This window comes from Seriola lalandi, unplaced genomic scaffold (assembly GCF_002814215.2).
Source record: "Seriola lalandi dorsalis isolate HSWRI2012SDOR001 ecotype SW California unplaced genomic scaffold, Sedor1 jcf7180002054944, whole genome shotgun sequence".
NCBI classification, from domain to species: Eukaryota; Metazoa; Chordata; class Actinopteri; order Carangiformes; family Carangidae; genus Seriola; species Seriola lalandi.
In genome coordinates, this window is record NW_019525495.1 from 112,925 (window position 1) to 134,936 (window position 22,012).

General features: G+C 40.8%; 2 protein-coding genes across 2 annotated transcripts; one reads left to right on the forward strand and one right to left on the reverse strand.

The window, feature by feature from the left end:
* Positions 1–1,104: 1,104 nt before the first annotated feature.
* Positions 1,105–6,689, forward strand: LOC111644865 (UPF0764 protein C16orf89 homolog; the record flags this gene model as incomplete). Its single annotated transcript, XM_023393823.1, has 7 exons — positions 1,105–1,306; positions 1,447–1,597; positions 1,848–1,965; positions 2,735–2,897; positions 3,311–3,415; positions 4,146–4,235; positions 4,689–6,689. Coding segments are annotated over 7 exons (933 nt in total), but the record flags the coding sequence as incomplete, so codon positions are not given.
* On the reverse strand, positions 6,450–21,681 carry ift70 (intraflagellar transport 70). Its single transcript, XM_023393829.2, has 19 exons — positions 21,502–21,681; positions 20,867–20,932; positions 19,274–19,483; positions 18,539–18,595; positions 18,190–18,325; positions 16,990–17,094; positions 16,765–16,893; positions 15,117–15,166; positions 14,334–14,486; positions 13,321–13,386; positions 13,083–13,136; positions 12,736–12,801; positions 12,239–12,315; positions 11,560–11,767; positions 10,665–10,736; positions 10,356–10,459; positions 9,830–9,908; positions 8,851–8,980; positions 6,450–7,358 (listed from the first exon to the last, which is right to left on the reverse strand). Exons 1-19 carry the CDS (start codon positions 21,547–21,549, stop codon positions 7,222–7,224), a joined length of 1,947 nt encoding a protein of 648 aa, XP_023249597.1. The 5' UTR covers positions 21,550–21,681; the 3' UTR covers positions 6,450–7,221.
* Positions 21,682–22,012: the final 331 nt, after the last annotated feature.

The following is a 22,012-nucleotide window of genomic DNA, read 5'->3' on the forward strand; positions in this document are numbered from 1 at the left end:
ACAGCTGATCAAAGGCAAATTGAACGAGCAATCTAGAATCTGACGTGGCTACTTCACGGCTGCAACGTCCTCACGCACACGTGCGTGCGTTAACATATTGCAGCAATCATAGACACGCTCGTAGGCACGTACGCTCGCGACTTTCAGCGCTGTTTTCATCATTTATGTAATTTAGTTTGAATGTTAATGTTGGATATATATGTATGATTTTCCATCAGGTAGTCACTATAATAATGATGATGTGATTATATCGGGCCGACACTATTTTAGCATTATATACACTAAATATTTTTGCAATATATTTAACGCTTAGTTTTTTTTGCAATATATTTGTATTTATTAGTATATTTTTTTTCGAGTGACGTTTTTTATTCTACGTCGTTGTTTCGTCTGACGATGGAGAAAATAATGCAGATAAAGGAAGAACTCCGGGCTTTAAAGTGAACCAGATATGGAGTTAAACATCCCATACCGGCTGAGCTGAAGAAGAGCCGGGGCTAAGCTAAAGGCTAGGACATGGAGATATAAGCCTTTATACCTGGATAACAAGTGTGATGAACTGGAGGCACTTGTGAAGAACCAGCGAGCACATCGTCTCATAGTCTCATGAGTTTCACGGAGACCTGGTTAGACGACAACACTCCCGACCATTGTGTGGATTTACCCGGCTTCACTGCAGTACGGGCGGACAGAGACGCCAGAGCAAGCGGGAAGAATAAAGGTGGAGGACTGGTTCTGCTTGTGAACAATGGATGGTTCAGCCCCGGTCACATCACGGTGAAGGAGAGGATATGCTGTCGGGATACTGAACTGTTGGCAGTTGGTCCTAGACCTGTACCAAGGGAGTTCTGTCACATCGTCGCCATTGTTGTTTACATTCAACCACGAACAGAACCTGGTAGAGAGAACAATGAGCTAAGGGTCAGGGGGGGTCACCAGCAGAATTAGGATTCATCCTCTGGGGAACAGGAATCTGAGTTTATGGAAGCTTCCATCCAATACTTATTTCTGTGTGCGTTACCTCAATGTCAACTAGTGTTTTTAAATTGAGTGTAGCTGGCATTTGTATGTAAACCTCCTGAGTAACATTATTTGTCTGAATAACGTGTTTTGCCGCTGATTCTTCTTCTGAGTTTTCTGTTTTGTGTCTCAGCTGAACTGAAGGAAGCGGTTCGGACGTGGCCTCACACCGACCCGGTCAGCTGGGCTCAGAGAACCTCCGCCGTCGCTCTTGTCAGGCGTCTGGACCAGAGCTTCGACAAGGCCGTCGCCGCCCTGCAGCAGAACGACCCCAAATACTACAGAGGTGAGACTTTCACGTCCGCAGAAGGATCTCCCAGAAACCCTGTGGTATGATGTCAGCTGCAGCGGAAAAAGTACACAAAGAAGAGCTTCACTTGATCCAACCCAGTTTCTTTCGTTCTTTCACTGGTGTGTGTTGTGCAGAGTTTGAGCCGCTGCTGTCCTGGAGCTTCTGGTTGATTCCTCAGGAGTGGAGCTCCACAGACCCCAGCCTGGTCCACCCCTCCACCATGACCACCGAGTGTTATGACGAGCAGCTCAGTGACAAGTGTCTGACCCTGCTGCTGGGAACCTGGTACGAACACACAACACACACTGTAGCATGGGAAATCTCACGGAGAGGGGATGTGACTTTAACTCAGCCGGGTTCATATCCCGTCTGCTCACAGTTTATTTCTTTTGATCGTGACCACAATCTTTAACTAACCTTGACCAAATGTTTTAGTTGACTAATCTTAACCACACCTTAACCGGAGAGAAGGCAGATCAGAAAATAATAATTTTCATTTTAAGTAAAGAGTTGCTGCTGTTTTTCTGTTTATCAGGAAGATGAACGGGACGCCCTGCATCGTCACCAAGCCGTGTCGGGACACCATGACTCAGTTTGGTTGTCCACACTACTCTCTGTCCCACCAGCTGCTCTACTTCATGATCGGAAAAATGGTGAGATGTGCAACAAATCATCCAAACTTTTTCACCCACTGACAAGCCTTTAGGAAAACATATTTCTTATTTGGACTCACACTGTCCTGCTGCCCCAAATACTCACTAGAGCAGCAAATGTGGATTAATCCGCCACTGGAAGTAGTCCCCAACTAATCCTTAATATATTGCGGTTTGTTTGATAAAAACTAAAGTGAGCAGCTGATTTAGGAAATTAAGTCTTTTTTCCCTAAATAAAACCATGTGGTTGTGAGGTGTTTTGAAAGATTTCTGTCTTCAGTAGGAACCTGTTTGTTTGGAGCTGAGCTGTTGGTTTGGTTTTGTACGAGATTTCTTAGCACTAAAAAAATATTGAATATCCTCAGATCCTCTAAATCATAATTAAAACTAAGTTGAAAACAAGAGCCTTCCAGTATTAGCTTTTGATATTCCCTGTGTACAAGTGCAATTTTCTTTTCAAATGCTAAATGCCAAATGACAAAATAAGGAGGTAATAGAAATAATTGGAATTCATTCACTGGGAACCTCGAATATAGATTTCACAGAACCTGGTCTGGAGCGAAGTGTTTGACTGAAATCACAACCTTTAATGCTCCATCAGTAAAAACATCCTTTACAGTATAGGAAAAGGAAAAGGACCTGCATACCTGCAGATGCGAAGATAAAAAAAGAGAGTTACCCATAATTCAGCAGGAATGATCAGAATTGTCATGGTGTTTATTACCTGGACTACAGGTCAGATTCTGACTGGTTTGTGTTTCCCTCTCAGAGAGGCTGCACCAACCTGCTGAAAGGCGACACACGGGCGTCCAGAGCCAACATGACTGAACAAAACTACGAGAGGATCTTCTGCTCCAACATGATGAAGACCAACCAGGACATCATCAAAGACGGTCTGACCGAGCAGACGGTCGACATCTTCATCGAAAACAGTGAGTGTCTCCCATCCCGCCAGCCTCATAACTGTAGAATTTCCTATATTTTTTATTTATATGTAGTTTCTTTCTGTTTTATTATATTTTCACAGTGGTGACTGTAGCTTCATCTTCTCTAATAAATGATGCAAAAGCCTGAAAACATGAAAAAATATGTGGTTTTCAACAGAAATATTAACATATTTAACAGCTTTATTGTTGTAGACGTTCTGTCTAAATCTGTCTTTTTCCTTACACACAGAAATCTGCACTGTTAACATTTGTATTTATCTGACCCATTTTTTTTGTTTTGAAAATAAAGTCAATTCTTGAAGGTTTAATCTGAGGTCCAGCAGGAGATTCAGCAGAAAGAGTTTTGAAAAATGAATCTGTTGCTGCCTGAGTTGATCTCCTCTGCTCTCTGTCGACAGTTCTGATTTGTGGACTGGCCGGTTTCTCCGACTTCTACAAAGCTGACTGGCTGCAGCACATCCTCAGGCTGCAGGATGAGGAAGTCGGCTGCTTCGGGAGAGACAGTGAGTGTTTGAACACAATTATAATGATCAAAACCAGTTATAAAAACTTTGAATGCTACTGAATCTAAATCATAATTATCTCATAGTTTAATTTTTTAAGCTCAATATCTTGTTTTAATGTTAACTGAAAAACTTGAACATTTATACCCGTTTCTCTCATACTGAGGGTTAATTCCACTGCTATCCCACAATGACTCTAACGCTAATTACATGTAACCCTATAAAAATAACTTGTGCTGCTCCTCCTGCGTCTTCACTCTCAGACTGTTTATACTGATGCACAGTTCTGAAGTGGTTCAGTCTTCTATCTATCTAATTCTTGTCACGTGTATTTAAACATAAATGAGTCACATTAGAGATTTACAAATTTGAGGTTCCTTGTTCCTTTTATCACGAGCCAAAAATATCAGAAAAACTGGACTTACTTTTTACTTGGAAGGCATCAACATGGATGGATGGCTGGCTGGATGGATGGACGGACAGATGGATGGATGGCTGGCTGTTTGGATGGATGGACAGATAGATGGATGGATGGTTGGATGGATGGCTGGCTGGCTGTATGGATGGATGGCTGGCTGGATGCATGGACGGATGGATGGATGGACAGATAGATGGATGGTTGGATGGCTGGATGGAAGGCTGGCTGTATGGATGGATGGACAGATGGATGGATGGATGGTTGGAAGGCTGGCCGGATGAACATGATTTTCTCTGCTGGTTCTTTCCTCAGAGAGCATCATCTCTCAGATCATTGGAGACGAGCTGCTGGAGCAGCTGCAGCCTCACAGGAGAGTGAAGAGGAGGGAGAAGATACTTCCAGGTCAGACATTCTGACGTGTCTGGATCTGTTCACTGTTGTGACAGAGCTTGTGTTCAATGTAAAGATGGTTGCAGATGGTTTCTCACCACAGGTCAGACCATAACTCAGGTCAACTCATATAAGTATTTGACAGTGCATCCAGATGTTGCTCCTTGCTGAGGGGGAATGTAGTTAACAGCCTGTTCCAAACTGCACCAACATACACTAAGCAAGCACTTTATTAGGAACACCACACTAACACTGGTTAGTTCCTCCTCTGCGCTCAAGCAGCCTCAGTTCTTCATGTCATGGATCCACCAGATGTTGAAACTTTCCTCTGAGACTTTGCTCCATGGTGACACGATGCATCACATCATTTCTGCTGATTTGACAGCTTTAACTTGTAATGGGGTGCACCAGATCCTTTTCACCTCAAATCGCCTTCTCTCCTCTCTGCCATTTCTCGCCTAACAGATGGCTGCTCCAGTCACATGACCGCAGTGGCTGTCGGTGCTCTGGGAGGATACCTGAACTATTACCTGACAGAACAGGACATAACGAAGAGGCCGCTCTCCTGAACGCGCCCCTCCTCACCCTGCTTCCACGCAGCCGGGGCTGCGTGCGTTCAGGCGAGCAAAACATTGTAGATCATCAGGTAGAGACAGAGCTCCGACACAATATGTTGCTTTATGAACACAGTGGTAAGATGATGAAATACTTGATGAAATTTTTTTTTTCACATTGTATTCTATGATTATAATGAGGAAGATGTTCCCATGTCCTGACTCCTTCCTGAGGACGTAATTAATCTCAAACAAGACGCCTTTAGAAAGTGCTGATGATTTGGATGATACTCATTATAAACAACCTGATTGATTGAAAAGTGCTGATCATGGATGTCTGATCTTTATCAAACAAATGTCTGAGGCAGTTCATGTTTCTGTCCAGCTCCACATGGACTCCACATACAGTCAGACAGGTAGTGTCTTAAGGCTGCTATTTAGTGATTGGTGTTTGCTATGAGTCAATGCATACAGTTCAGGATCTGGTTTTTTTTGGGTCTGGGAGAATTTTTTCTTGCATTTATCACAGTTTTATATTTTAAGAGCGAGTCAATGTGTCAGAATCAGATTTTGCTTCTTGCCACACAAGTACTTAATCATTTTCGTGATGCACCAGGTGCAGCTGAGTCGGAGGGATAGATAGTAGCTGTGTCCCAATTCAGAGGCTGCATTTGAAGAGTGATTGCGTCACAGCTGTGTGACTAGGACATCCCATTTTGAAGGCTCCTTCAAATGTGGCCTTCTTTTCCTGGGCCACCTATCCCAAGACTCATTGCGTGGCGGTAATGAAAGCAAACAACACGGACAGAGAGCCTGAGGATTACACAAAATGTAAGTTTTGGGTTTCAGCTCAGTTCAACTGTTAAAACCAAATGCCTCAAAACCTCAGGGTCAGGGTTGCTAGGCTACAGGAGCTGAGCGGGCACAGCTGGTGACGCAAAGCGAAAATCCTCCATAGGCCAGACCGTCTCATTTCGGTTCAGCCTTCGTGGTCTACGACGGCGACGAAGGGCCGCGCCTTCATAGACTGCATCCTCTGAGGCATGTGGCCCCTGAATTGGGACACAGCTCGTGACAACAGTAACAGTGATGTCATTTTCAAGTTGATAGTTTCTGTCTGAATGAGATTTTCAGGTGTCTGTAATATAGTTTGATGTTTCAGGCTGCTCTGGGATCATCCAGAGTGAAAAAGTTTGCTTAGGAGGGAGACAGGTGAGACAGCTGTCTCGTCAAAGACATTCAAGCCACAAAAGTCACTGCTCACGTGAAAAGTGATGGCAGTGGTGTGAAGAATGGGGGGGGGGGAGAGAAGGACTCCACACAGTCGACCAGTTACTGTGAAAGTGGGCGTGAGTCAAACTGTTGGTTTTGGAAAGTTACAAGGATAGAGTGGAAAGGTGTGGGGTCCTGGAGTCCGGGGGTCTCAGGTGCTGTTTGACCATGAGACAAGTAATTCTGCTGGAGCATACTGATGCCCTTCAGACAAACTGGTGGTTCTTACAGGGTCTTTCTGCAAAAATGTTTAAGAACAGGAAACACTCAGTTAACAGCCATTCAAAGCCTGATTGGAGCACCCCAGTTTCATAGGCCAAGAAATATTTACTGTAGCTTTAAATAAAAACATCTAAAATGTGCTGTTATCTACAGGCAAAGACTTCGCAGGACACTAACCTTTTTCCAAAAATAATAATCTTTATTGTCTTTAAATTATGATTTTGCTTTTCACAAACATTTTATCTGCTGAATATAAAACCACAGAACAGGGCTGGAATATGAACACAGCTGTACAACCAGCACTCACCAAAGAGAATATGAGCATGAATGTATGTAGATGAACTTACATACAAGCTGTTATCATGTATTCCATGTTAATAGAATAAACACAGCCAATAAAACAAAGCCTGAAAATCTGCTCTGTCTACAAACCTTTTTATACTCACTGAGTAGTTCTGATAATAAATGCAGATCATCTCTCTTTATGTTACTGGCTATACGACTGTGTAAAGTGGAGCTGACGCTGGTGCACCAGACCTCCTTTAACAGCCACAATGAGAGAAAGAACACTAACTGATTATATAAGATTCTGTTGGAGCTCTGGGATTTTGTCCTCCTGCCAAACCTCCCTGAGCTCAACTCAAATTCAAAATAAAAGCTTCCCCTGGTGTGTGTGTGTGTGCGTATGTGTGTGTGCTAAAGACTGAAAGACGGAGTAAGTCCAAAAGCTGGGAAAATGTCAGGGACTGGACATGGTTTTAATTCTCGGACATATATGACTGCACAGCTGGTTTGATTTAAAATACATCAGTAAATCTGTGTGTTTGTGTGTGTGTGTGTATGTGTCTGATTGTCTCTGGGTTTATGTTAATTATCCTTTAAGTCGAAGACATTGATAGTCAGGGATGTATTTTGGGATCAGACATTACACTGACACCCGTGTGATGATGTCACTTGTTCCAGCCAATGACCTCGTAGAACAGCGCCTTGAGAAGCCGAGCCTCGTAGGTGACGGTGTTCTTGCCGATGTGAATGCGAACCTCCTCCAGAGGCTGCTCAATGATAGCTGGAACCTCCTTTCCGTAGACTACAAAAAGCAGAATTATTATCAGCATCAACTTGACCAGAGCAAGACTGAACAACTAAAGGCCCGCTAGTGTTTCCTAGAGGCCGCAGTGTTCATTACACCCACGTTTGAATGTGTTGGAATGGATTGATCCAATGGTGGTGATAGGGGGAAGATCATGGCATCATTAAAATGTAAAGGGTTCATCCACTGAGGATCAGAAAATGTTATAAATATGGGTTGTGATGTACAGGCCATTCATAAATATATAAAGTTCTTCCTAAATTCTTAGTAACTCCTAGTTAGTTTTAAACCCCTGAGTGGCTGAGTGAATTCCACTGGTTTTACTTGTGTGTGTATGTGTGTATGTAGAGTACTACTGCTAATGGAAAACACTAGTATAAAGCCTTGTGTCACTTGAGTCAATGTGGTTTGGGTCTGAAGACAAGTTTGAAAAGTAAAAAAATCTGGGGTTGTTGAGTCAGAAAGAAGCGAGTTTACCAAACCTCTGTAGCCCACTGCTCATCTCTGCTGAGGGCGACATGATACATTAGTCATTACGAGCATAATGCACTCAAATCTTTGACTGAATTGCCTGTGGCTGAGTTGCATTATGGGTAATGTAGGCAGCAGGTTTTGACAAGGAAGAGGAAATATGTATCTCAGATTTTTTGTAAACTGTGTATTGTGAGTGTGACCATGTTAAAACAGTGCAATGTTAAATCAGTGGAGTTCCCTTAGCTATCATGAGCTAGAACAAGACTCCCAAAAGTAAATAATAGTTTTAGGTGGTCTACTTCGTAAACCTGTGCAAATAGAGGTATCACTTTGTTCAGTTTATATTCGCACACACGTAGAAATACGTGTGTTTCACAGTTCATGGTATTCATTTTACAATACCTGAAGTTTAAGGGGTAGTCAGTTCACATCATTATTAAACTGTGTCTGGACTTCCCAATTACCTCCTTTACTCTTCACTCTAAACAGATCATAAATGAACAAACTCATTTATGTCAGCTAGTTCAGTTCACTATGTAACAGTTAGACCTGGAAGTTAGTAGGTTTGAATATTTAGTAATAACTAATAACTATATATGCACCATATATGTGCAGCAACTGTTGTAACCTATAGTTATGTAAATCCTTATGGCGACCTTATGGAGAAAGTGGAAAAGTCAGGGAGTCCCTATAATCTTCCGGATTCATCGTCTGAAGTTCATGAATATCAGTGCAAATTTGATCAAAATCTGGCCAGTAGATCTCAAAATAAACAAGTATGGACAAAATGTTGATCACCAAGGAGAAATCTTGAGCCAAAGAGGGGGCTGGAGGAAATCTCAGGGGCCACCGAGTTCATCATCATCAGCATTCAGGATTCATGAGATACTGAATCCGTCAATTCAAACACAGGATATTAAATGGTTTTTTGGATTTTAGCCTTTCGTCACACTGGCGGTGGAGTGGTCCAGCATTTTTGAAAGTGTGTGTTTGTGTGTGCGTGACCGCTGCTCACCCTCACAGTGCTCCAGGAACTGAATACACTCCTGTACCACAGTGTCCCTCAGCATGACCATGTGTTTGGACACGTTCTCCAGCAGAGAGAGGAAACAACGCTTGGCGTAGAACCATGTGTCCGTCCCCAGCTACACACACAAACACAGACACACACACACAGACACACATTAACTTTTTACTCACATGTATTTGTCATAGTTCATAATAAAACACTAAAAGCCTGAAGTCTTGTTGGTGTCTTTGTTTTTCTAAACCTTTACAGTTATGGTTTAACAACACAGGATGTTGCTTGGCACTGACCCCCGTGTGAAACCTTGTGGGTGTGAAGGAACCAGAATTCAGACATGATGATCAGGTTGTGAAACACTGGCATGACTGTGGCTTTACATTCCAGAGCTCCTCTCCACTTTCCCTGTGAATGTGACTCTGTGGTGGTGATTGTTGTGAGGATGAGAGGGGAAACACTCAGGATGACGGCTTGTGTTCTCAGCTGGAGTTTAGTGGACTCAGCTGCAGCCAGAGTCTGCTGTTGTGACTGGACCAGATCAAAGGTCCCAAAAAGAGCAGCTCGGTCTCAGAGAAGACCCTCGGCCAGAGAGTCCTGCAAGACTCAGGAGGATTCAACATTGACAGTGACTGGTATTTGTCTTTTAATTGTCAAATTTTAACACTAAAATTATTGTGTCCATACCTCAGCCAGTAAAAAAACAAAATAACAAACAAAATACTCCCTGCAGCCCTTGAAAAATAAAAGCCAAACAGCTTTCCTTAAAAAATATGACTTGAATGTAACCTGTTGTTTAAGGTTGACTGTCGGGTTGTGTGTGTGTGTGTGTGTGTGTGTGTGTGTGTGTGTGTGTGTGTGTGTGTGTGTGTGTGTGTGTGTGTGTGTGTGTGTGTGTCACTTTCTCTGTCTGATTGCTACAAACTTTCTATAAAAAAAAAACAAAAAAACAAAAGCACATAAAATGGCCGACCTTCTTATTGTATGGCTCCAGGCTCTTGATAACACGAGAGATGCCAAAGTCGTAGTTGCCCTTGGCACAGTACAGTGTCCTGGAAGAGAAACATAACTTCACAACAGAGTCAAAAAACTCATCAACTACCTTCAACAGGTCTACATGACTCCTTGTTATCATGACTGAATTTCCATAATAAGGTCCATTTGCTGATGAAGGCTGTGGGACATAGTTAAAAGCTCAATTTTTCATTCAGTTCAGAATATTTTACCTCAGATTTTTTTCGGGATGTTTTCTTTTGTTTTAGTTTTACAAAGATTCAAAGGTTTATTTGTCACATACTCAAACAATACTTGTTAAAGTGTTAAACTGACTTGAACACTTAAATACTTTGAAATTCATGAGGCTTAAAAACCCCCCACGAGGAACTCAGAAAATGCAGTTCCATTCAAAACCCTGTGCTGCTAAAAGCCTCCTGTGTAATCAGGCCCTCCGTCAGTTTTTCCAGCAGGATGAGTGAAAGGCAGCAGCAGCTGGAACTTACCCGATCACCAGGTTGACGATGCAGAGGTGGAAGACCTTTTTATCGGGATCGTCGTAGGAAATCTGCTCCTCCTCTTTCTCAATCTTCCTCATCAACTCCTCAGCCTTTTGAACCAGAACGACATGAAGAAGAAACAGGAGAGAAGAGTCAAATTTATACTGCAGGGAGTGATGACGAAACCACACGAGTCAGAGGGATGATTATTAACACTGTAAAAGTTATCTCCATACAGAGACACAAAGAGAGACAACAGTTACAGACAAAAATTGAAACTAAATGAGCACATCATCATTAACCTCTTTACAGTACCTCTTCATTCTGGCTGGTCATGATGTAGGACACACACAGGTTGGCCAGGACCACAGCACTGACGTTCAGGATCTACAGCAGAACACACACATTTATTCATCATCACTTTGTTAAACCTGATTTAAGGACTTACAAACTCTGAGCCGCTACAGCTCATCTGCGGTTTATTTCACTGAATATCTCTAGTCAGCATCAGGACCTTTAAGAGATCTAAACCAGGATATGAGAAAAGAAAATATTTAGAATTTCTTCAGTGACAATCACTGATATTAGAAAATGAACTGTGGGGATTTGAGAAGACACTCGACACACTTCAGATCAATCAATCAATCAAGATACATTTTTAAAATTAATGTAAGATGTAAAATACTGTATTAGACTGTGCTCAAGAAAATAATGTCAATTGAGGCAATAAAGTATTCCAGGATATGAAGAAACCCTGTTAAACAAAGCTGCTCTGATAAAATGAGTAATTTCTAATTTCTTGTGCCTGAATGGTAAAACTCCAGGAACCCTCAGCCAAGCTTATGGTGACTTCATTTTCTGAAATTGGGAAAATGTCAGAAACACGACTGCAAACAAACAAACAAACAAAAAAAAATATCCCACACAAACACAGCAACAGCCGGAAACCATCCAAACAGATGTCATGCACAGATGTGAAGACACTGCACAGGAAGAAAAACAGCTGTTTGGTCTCTATTTTTACCGAAGGTTTGCACTTGCAGGGACACTCCTGAATGTTACACTGCTCCACCTGGACAGAAAGTCAAACTGTCAGTGTTTCATCCTGACCTCAGACTGTGATTGGTGCTGACAGGTGAACGATATTCTGAGTCTCCCTCCACACATTTGTTTTCTCTGTGAATGTGACCAGCCACCCCGAAGCACTCACGTTGTCGTAGTGCTTCTTGACGATTGGCTCGTAGAAGCCGATGGCCTCCTTGTACTTGTTCTGCATGAAGAGCACGTGGGCCACGTTCAGCTTCCAAGTGTCGTCCTCGTTACAAACCTCCACCGACTTGCGGAAAATCTTCTCCACCATCTGGAAGTTCTCCCGGTTCCAGTAGATTTTGGCCTGGGCCATCAGGACCACGATGTACCTGAGGTAAGACCCCGCCAATCAGACGGGAAGGATGGAGGGGGAAATAAAAGCACTGATGGTGTTTTCATGTGTGGTGAGAACAGGTAAATGGATTTAGTGGCTTTAGTAGTTCTAATATGTAGAGAGTACTGGTGTCCAATGATTTAAATTATTTGTCAAAGGTTTCTTTTGGCTTCTAAAAACACATTTCTTGTTCTTATTTCTTCAGGACATGAATATTCTTTCATTAAAGAGTCAAGATTCAAAGGTTTTTATGTCACATTCAACAATATGTGGAATGAAATACAGGGTGACATGATACTGAGGCTGTGCAATAAAAATAATTGGAACAAAACAAAAATACTAAGAATTATAAAGAGGGTAAAAATGAAAAAAATATACATATGCATGTTTTTATATATAGGCTGTGTGTGTATCTGTTTGTGTGTGTGTGTGAGTGTGTGTGTGTGTGTGTGTGTGTCTCTCTTACTTCTCCTGCATCAGGTCGTAGTCCTGCAGTGCTTTCTTCTGTGCTTCATCGTCTCGAGCCAGCCTGGCTTCCTGCACCTTCAAGAAGAAGGAAATATAATTCAGCCAACTGAGCTTCTTGTCACATCACAATCTAGCTTTTGTTTTGGCAGAGTAGTTACAACACATTGAGAAACATTCCTCAGAAAAAAAACACAAGTTTCAAATATGGCTGTTTCGCAATTTCCTTCAGCAACTGTGAGTCAGGATGTTTCACTGATGTCGTCTGGACCAGATCAACTGATAGATGAAGCTCATTAGCAGGTGTGTGCCACTTACAGGATGATATATGTTTGATAAATAATACTTCAGAATTATATATATATATATATGTGTGAATTAAATATGTAAAATAAACATGTGTATTACAATACAAAATGAATTAAAAAGAAACAAAAGGTTCTATAAATGTGCAGAGCTGCAGAGGAGGAAGAGTAGAGGAGGAAGGAGGTGAACAACCTGCTTGGCCAGCTTTCGAAGCTGCTCAGTCAGTTTAGCGTTCATCTCATCAAACTTCCTAAATGCCTGTGACATAAACAGAAAAATTACACAAACAAAAGAGTGAAAATCCACTGATAAAAACACAGCTAAGCAGTCACACAACAAAACTTGATTTTTTATTTGATATAATAAAAACATCCGAACTGAAATCTTGAGTTAACACTGAGCAGGATTTTTGTGTAAAAACACTGAGCGACACTTTTCACATTACACTTATGCCAGTTGATCCCCTGTTGAAAATATTGATTGAGGCATCTTTAGAGTTAAAGCTTTTAAAGTTTTTCACTTTGTCATCTGTGCTGTACCTCTTCTGGTGCTGTCTGGCATGTCAACAAGGCGTCAAGAAACTCGTACATGTACTGGAAAAAGACAAAACACGTCAGCTTTCATATGGACTCAGTGATTGGAAACTTTTCAGGATTTCAAAATAATGAGACTGAAAGTAATAAAGAAAAAATGTGCTATTCAGTTCATGCAGTGTGAATGAGGAGCCAGTGTGATTGTTGATGAAACACCCTCATGTGAACGCAGACTGTAACTCACTGGGGAGAGGAACTTGTAGGTAAGATGGGCGTTTTCTGCCAGGACGTCAGCTGCCAGGTCAAAGTACTGAGGGAGAAAGAGTGAGGTTGGATCCAGCAGAGACACTAATACCGTTTTAATGAAAGACCCACATCTCTCTGTTTTTAGCTCTTTCCACTAAGAATCACACCACGAGTCCAAATCCTTCTAAAAACATTGTTACTCCCTGTGTAGACCCCCACTGGTGTACAGTATGGTGGAAAATACTGACACTGAAGAAGAAGAAACAAAAAGAAATATGGTAACAGGTAGTTTACTGTCTTCAAGCAGTAAAAACTTGAACAGAGGTATCTTTTGCTGTAGAACTCTATATTGATGCCTTGTGATTCTGCACCTAGTAAACAAGGAAGTCAGCAGAAAGCTTGGCTCTCGATCAAGCTGTGTTTCACCCTTTAACTACTTCTTCCGAACTGTTGATCAAACGGCAGTTGTGCCTCACTGTAAAATGGTTGTCTTGTGTTCAGTGAGCCGTGTAGAAGCTCCAACTCAAAAAGGATAAACGTAGATCACCATTCTGGAGACACAAAGTGCACAAACCATACTAAACAAAACCCAGTTTTTGACACTGGTGAAATACTGACTGTTAAAGTAGTTGCTGGCAGAGTGAAAATGACTTTCCACAGAGCACCACAGTAAGGTAAAAAAAGGTTGTTTACCTTGACGAGGTGCAGGGGGTGTGCACCAACAAAGTTTTGCTAACTTGGTGACAAATGCATTGCATTTTCTACATACATACAGTGTGTATCAGCAATGACTTAAAACAGTTACAACTCAGTTAGTGGGATTGTCATCTGTCGTGAGGATGGGTGTGATTAAATGGACTAATTTGGGCCCACGAAAAAGTAGCAGGACGACAAAGGAAGCCTGACCTGCATGTCTAGAGTCTGCAATAAAGACTTACAGACTCACTGCCCATCGCTGATCGAGTCTGCCACCTTCCAGTGCCCAATGCCACAGTGCAGCCTCATATATACCTCATGTTTGCAGTAGAGCAGCAGCAGGTTTCCGAAGGTGACGGGAGGGAAGGAAGGCTGCTGCAGCAGGAAGGCCAACTTCTCAAAACCCTCCGATGGCTTTGTGTCCATGTTCACCAGAGCCTGGTTGTGGAGTGTCACCGGGTCCAGCTCCTAACCCAAAACACACACAAACACACATAAGAGCATGTACTCTGCATTTTATATATAAACTCTATGATGAGAAAAAGAGATCATTTTAATAAGATTATGAAAAAAGGTGAGATCTTTTTTTTTTAGATGACTCTTTGAGAACCAGAAACATGCACCAGTAGTGGTCAAAGCATGAAAACTGTATCAACACACAATAAAAATCATTCTTTCATTTCATTTAATGGTTTTCATTTATTTGTTATTTGTGAGTTTCCATCTTGACACTGACATGCAACATTTGATGCCACTAGGGGGCACTAGTTGTGCACTTCTCTCAAACTTAAAAGTTAAAAACAACAGTCATGACTCTGTGGCAGTGACAGACTGGACCAAGGACAGTGTCCCATCTGTACATTCATTTTAATGAGGCAGTTTCAAGACAATAAACCTATCATCATTACCTCCATGTAAACTTTCACACCTATGTCTCTATTCTAATTCTCTATTAATCTCTCTTAACTCCAGGCTGTTACCGGGGCAGGTCCAGGCAGCTTTCATTCAGATTACACAGTATTGTAGGGTGTGTGTGGTAGAGAAACCACACACACCCACACACAGACCATAATGGGAGTCAATGGGGATGGTGGTTACCTCCTCTGATCTGGGGGGCATGTCTGTCAAAGCCTCCTGAGCACCTTTCACTGCAGGAATCCACATGAAAACCAAACAGAGAAGAAAACAGTTGGTTTGAGTCAGTATCAGAGTCAGTATCAGAGTTTGGATGAACTTAACAAACCAGTACAAATCAACATGAAAAGAGCTTTGGCAATGGTTATGAAGCAAGTCAATAAGCAACACTTAAAGACGCCCTGTGGAGTTTTCTTGTAAACAAACACAAGTTGTTTACATTCAGTGTTTCTCACCAAAACACAGTGTGTGTATCCTTGAGTTGTGAGGATGAATTTCCTTCCTCATGAGACATTTATTAATTTACTGGTTATTTATTTACTGCATTGTTTACACAGTGTATACACTAATGGTCAAAAACTCCACAGGACACTGTTCAGTTGATGAAGATTGATTACAGAGTTGGACGCAATTATTTTTCAATATGCAAATGGACTTCAGAGATTTAACGTTAATTAATGAAATAACACAACTGATACAAAGTCAAGCTGAAAATGGATATCTAAAATCTAAAATGGTGTCATTTGTAAACAGGTTTACATGTTCAGATTTAAGGACAATAATTCACTAATTCATTTTAAAACAAACTTGCACGGTGAACTTTTATGTGGGATTTTGATGTAGCAGTTATCGATTAGCTTTTTTATTTTCCAGCTTTACCACTTTTGTGGTAATCTGGGGACATTATGTGGTAAAACTTTGACACTCTGCCACTGGGTTAAAAAGATAATTGAATGTTTAACGCCTGAAACTTTCAGCATGACTTTGCTTTTAATAGACAGTGACAGAGACACAGAGAGTAATTGAACAGGGGATGTTGCAGTTAAGTCCTGACTCCCTTAACTACCAAGACGACCCCCACTTCAAATCCTTTATTTTATAAGTATGAATATGAAAATATGAGTTAATCTCTACAGCCTGGGTTCAGATCTGGCCTGGAGCACCTTGTCTTGTGTCAGTGAGTACATACTGCCGGTGATGTAGTTCCCTGTCCTTTTGACAGAGCAGATGTTTGATGTGGGCTTCAGATATCCTCCTTCCTGCTCATCATCCTCTGATCACTGTTCTTGAACCTTTGTTCTGATAATGTGTCAGAGGGTGGAGGAAAGGAGGGAGGAGAACTCTGCTTTTGAAGATAAAAGGAGGCTTTACAAGTTCCTTTCCAGGTGATTTTCATCTCTTTCTAAATGTCTCTGTCTCTCTCTGGATACATTCACAGGCTTTTCAGAACCGTGAAAGTGACCTGATTTTGGGTTGAATTATACAACCTGTAGTTGAGTAAGAATAACCCAGATTAACACAACGTACACTAATGACCAACGTTGCTGTGATGCTTGGCTGGGATACACAAACTTTAAGAATGAGTTAAGAGCTACCACATACTTAAATCACTATTGTGATATATTTGCAGAGAAAGATTGAGAGGGTGGTTTAACAACTGTTTCAGAGAATTTCAAAAAGTGTTACTTTAATAATTGGTTATTTTCTTACTCCTGTGTTACTCTGTGAAAGTCAAGGTCTCTGCCTGTTAGGCTCTTTCTCATCTCTCCCTTCATCCTTCTTTTTTGTACATCCCGTGCCAAGTTTCAGAGGCATTGCCTGAGGTTCTTACGGTTCTTCAGCTGGTACTCTATGGCGGCTTTGAGGTTGAAGGCTTCGATCAGAGCTGTCTGATGCAACACCAGGGTGTTGCCCACACTGTGGACGTCGATGCCTTCAGTCGTCATGCCGATGCTCAGCTCTAGCACACAGCAACAACACACAACAAGAGATCGTTATTAGATAGACAATTGACTGATGACTGATGTCAGTCTTAGTCTACACATTGTGTTTTTACCTGGATGTTCCCTGATGCCTCGTTCGATGATTTCGCCGATGTATTTGAGGGCCTGAGCGTAGTTCTTCAGGCTGTAGTAAGACAGGGCGATGTTGTAGGACAATGCTGAGAGGAGGGGCAGAAAGACAAACAGGCCAACATTAACTTTAAATGGTGCCTGTGCGGACGTCCCAATCAACAATCTTTAACTCATTCCTGATCTGATAGCCTTCTAAATTTCTCCTTAAATATGTGATAAAATAACAATTTAAAATTCAAATCATATTATTACTATTTAGTATTTTGTCATGTTCAACAACAACTCAATCTGTATTGTCTGTATCTGAGGAGAACTGGTGCTGGTTTAAAGGCAAAGGGGGGTCACAGCAAAAACAGATGGGATTTATGTTTTTTACTCTTTACTGCACTTCAGTGTTCAGCGATAAATAAAAACTACTTGGCTTTATTTGTTAAAATTTGCACAGCAATGTTCGTATATAAATATAGAACATAAATATGAGTATTACAATATAACTGTAAAAATTGTTCATTTGTTTTCAGCTGCTGTGGTCAGAGTTACACAGCCGGGTCCTGTACTCTCTGTGTGTGACAGATGGTGGATTCATGGGAAGTTTTAGAGCAGACAGAGCTGCTCTCATTTGAATGAACAGAGTCAGTGATGCCAACAGACCTGCTGTACTGATGCAGGTTAGTCAGGTGATGGTCGTTAGTAAGCTTAGTTCAGCCGATCAATACTGAAATTTAAGATAACTACAACTCATTCAGACCTTACTGACTATAACATGTTGCTGATTATCAGCCTAACTTCAAACTGGTGTGACTGCTTGTGCTCTTCTATTTGTGTGGTGAGTTTCTCCTCACACTCCTGAATATGACTGACTAAGCTGTTGGCCTAAATTTTTCCCAGCGTGCAAAATCAATCAATGAATCAAACAATGAATCATTGTCACCTCGGCAGAATCAGATCCTACAGCGTGTCATCTTGTGATCGGATGAGTTCCTAGATGATGGTGTATGTGTTCTTTGTTGAGTGTTGTGTGAGCAGGCCTACCATTTACTCTCCTTCCAACCAACTCATACACAATGAAGCCAGCAGCAAGGTTACTCTTACTTCCAGCTATATGTGTTACTGTTGTATGTAATGATAACATAAAAGCAGTTACTGACTGTGTATTCATGTATGTGTCTTTGGAAAACTACCTGGCACGTATCCCAGCACTTGCATGGCAGTCATGAACTTCTTGCAGGCCTCCTCATACTTTCCATCTTGGTAAAGGAGACAGCCCATGTTGTAGATGTAGTCTGGGTCATCCTGGGGCAGCTGCTCCAACAGAGACTGCACACACACACACACACACACACACAGACACAGACACAGACACAGACACAGACACAGACACACACACACACACACACACACACACACACACACACACACACACACACACACACACACACACACACAGATAATAATGATTCAAACTGCCTCCATATTGAAGAGAAATGGTAATTTATGTGTATAAACAGATGATGTGTGAGAGCTTGTCACCTTGGCAGCAGAGTAATCTTCCTCACAATATTTGATACAGGCTTGCAGCTTGACCATCTGTACCAGAGAGAGTGAGAGAGAGAGAGAGTGAGAGAGAGAGAGAGAGAGAGAGAGTGAGAGAGAGAGAGAGAGAGAGAGGATAAACCAAAGTAAATCAGGGACATGATGTGTCGAGCCAAGTGCTGGTTTGACTTGGGGCAAAAAATTAAGCACTAACATCAACTTCCAACTCCAATCCAAACTGTCATCCATAATTCATCCAATGACCTGGAATCTGTTTTTCCACACGAAACCAACACGTTTTCCATGGAATTACAAAAAAATTCTACTTGATTTTATCATATTGACAAATTAACTGAAATTCCATCCAAATTTATTTTGACTCTCTGGTACTAAAATGTGTTCCAAGTTGCTAAACTTTCCTTGTTTCAGTTGTTTTGCATTTCTGGTCCATATCCATTAGTTAAAGCACTTTGGTTGAATTAATGCTCCCAGTGATGAAAAGAACATAACAGAAGGAGGGAACAAAGTCAAAGATTTCAGTGTAAATAAGGTGGAGTTGTTCTTAAATTGCAAATTTGAAGCAGTGATTGAACACCTGGACAAAACATTTTAGGTCCCTATGATACAATACAGTAGACTCACTGTGGAGCTGCTGAAAAGTTGGGATGTTGTGTGTGTGTGTGTGTGTGTGTGTGTGTGTGTGTGTGTGTGCGTGTGTGTGTGTGTGTGTACCTTGGTGTGACTGCTGGGGTTGTCCAAAACAAAGGAAGCCTTGTTGGCCTCAGGATAAGCACCAGCTTTGTAAAGGGACTGGGCATAATACACCTTGTACTCCTCCACCTCTGGGTGCAGCTGTGTGAGCTGCTCATAGCACTCTGCAGCGTTGGTGAAGTCCTGGATGTGATAGTAGCAGTAGCCCAGCAGAGACAGTGCTGCCCTGGACTGGGACATAAAGTAAGAGTGAGTTACATTCTGTCACAGGAGGCTGTGTGGCTAAACAAAACACCAACCTCACCCTTTCACAAAGTATCTAACACACAAGAACAATGAAATATAAACAAAGATGTCTGCTGTTATCACATGAAAAAACATTATACTTGTCTGAACTAAATATAAATTATAAATCAATGTATAAATATAAAATCAGTATAAAGAAATGGTTGTTTGTGTTCATTTCCACGAGGCCTATGACTAATGATTATTTTTCTTCTCTTTTCTTAGTTTGGTCTGTTAAAAGTCAGAAATTGCGCAGTAGTGACTAAGGTGCAATGTGATGTCCTAATACTTCTTCTTTAGTCAGACTAATATAATCAGAAAAATATTCAGATTACAATCAGGGCTGCAACTAATTATTATAAATTGATTATTGATTAATATGCAAGTAATTTAATCAATTAATTGATTACTCATTTTAAATAAATGAACCTACTAATCGTTTCAGTTCTTAATTCAGTTCTTAAAACAGACAAAGGGAGTTAAGTCTCATAATTTTGAAAGCTGGTGAATGTTTGGCATTTTTCTTTTAAGAAGGGATTGAAACAAATAATTTATCAGTACAAAATCTTAATTTTCTGTCAATCCACTGATCGGAGATGTGTATAAGAGACAGAGCAGAGACAGTGCTGCCCTGGACTGGGACATAAAGTAAGAGTGAGTTACACTTCTGTCACAGGAGGCTGTGTGGCTAAACAAAACACCAACCTCACCCTTTCACAAAGTATCTAACACACAAGAACAATGAAATATAAACAAAGATGTTTGCTGTTATCACATGAAAAAACATTATACTTGTCTGAACTAAATATAAATTATAAATCAATGTATAAATATAAATCAGTATAAAGAAATGGTTGTTTGTGTTCATTTCCACGAGGCCTATGACTAATGATTATTTTTCTAATATAATCAGAAAAATATTCAGATTATAATCAGGGCTGCAACTAATTATTATAAATTGATTATTGATTAATATGCAAGTAATTTAATCAATTAATTGATTACTCATTTTAAATAAATGAACCTACTAATAGTTTCAGTTCTTAATTCAGTTCTTAAAACAGACAAAGGGAGTTAAGTCTCATAATTTTGAAAGCTGGTGAATGTTTGGCATTTTTGTTTTAAGAAGGGATTGAAACAAATAATTTATCAGTACAAAATCTTTATTTTCTGTCAATCCACTGATCGGTTAATTAGCTAATTGTTGCAGCTGTAGTTGATATTAAAATACGGTTACAACTTCAGACAATTCAATGACATTCTTGGCCCAAATCTGACCTGCAGACATCGTTAAATTTTTTAATGAAATCAAACATATCCCACACTTACCTTCGTGTGTTTTTGAAGCTGACTGTTTAGGATGTGAATTGCCTCTACATACTGGCTGTCTTTAATCTAAAAGACAGATGAGACTGAACTGAGATAGTTTTGTACAGAATTCAACTCGATCACAAACTATAAGCACTAACATGAAAAACGCTCCTGTCAGCAGCTATTGTTAACATGCAGTTTAGATGAAGCTATATGCTAAGCTGGGTCTATCCTTACTGATAAATTGAACTCGCCGTCTGATTCTCCGGGCATCAGTTAAACTAACCGTGTTGACTGACCGGACAGCAGTGTAATGTTACCCTGAATTATAGGAATCATAGCGGTAAAAAAAACAAACAAACAAACAAACAAAAAACACTAGACAGACACAGATCTAGAAACGGACTAACATATCACAACAGTTTAAATTTGATGGAATTAGTTGGTGCTAGTTGTGCTATATGTATGCTGAATTTACCAAAAGTCCTTCGCATTTCCGGGAAAGTGTTACCTGTCTTGTTTGTATGTTTCAATACGCATGAACGCTAAAATGAACGATTTTTGAATGGAGTTTCGGTCACCGTTAACTGTTTTATCGATGATAGCTCAACACTGAGCTAGGCAGCTAACCTCAATTGGAACAGTACTCTCACCAGTTTGTAGATGGTTGCCGTGTACTCCCCGTCTTTTATAGCTGTCATGGCTTCTAACGAGTAGTTTTAACAACTACAAATTACTGTAATCTTCGTATATTCCCAAACTCACTTAAACATAGCATCTGGCTAACTTCTGTTTAGCAGATGGAGAGAGCGCATAGGAGCTGTAACTTAGCAACGGAGCACACACGGAAGTGGAAAATGTGATAGACGTTTGTAACAGCCAATCAGACAGGAGATTTTTTTTACCCTACAAACTTTATTTAAAAGTTGAACATGAATAGACACACTACGTGTAATTTCTTTCTTTCTTTCTTTCTTTCTTTCTTTCTTTCTTTCTTTCTTTCTTTCTTTCTTTCTTTTGTTCTTTCTTAAATAAAACGTACCTCCTTTTATTACATGCAGCAGGTCTGTGTTTTGGGATCAGCTTTTGGGATCTTAGCAGTTAGTTCATCATGTCCAGGGAGTCAGCCTGAAAGCATGGGTGGCAATTTAATTTCACTACTGG

What these genes read in the sequence shown, in the direction of transcription:
- ift70 (XM_023393829.2), bottom strand. Translation starts at nt 21,549, where the DNA reads ATGACAGCTATAAAAGACGGGGAGTACACGGCAACCATCTACAAACTG. An exon ending in TACGACCTGATGCAGGAGAA is followed by an intron (nt 11,768 to 12,238) that starts GTAAGAGAGACA and finishes GTCTTACCTCAG; the next exon opens with GTACATCGTGGTCCTGATGG. An exon ending in TCAAGAAGCACTACGACAAC is followed by an intron (nt 10,737 to 11,559) that starts GTGAGTGCTTCG and finishes GTTCTGCTGTAG; the next exon opens with ATCCTGAACGTCAGTGCTGT.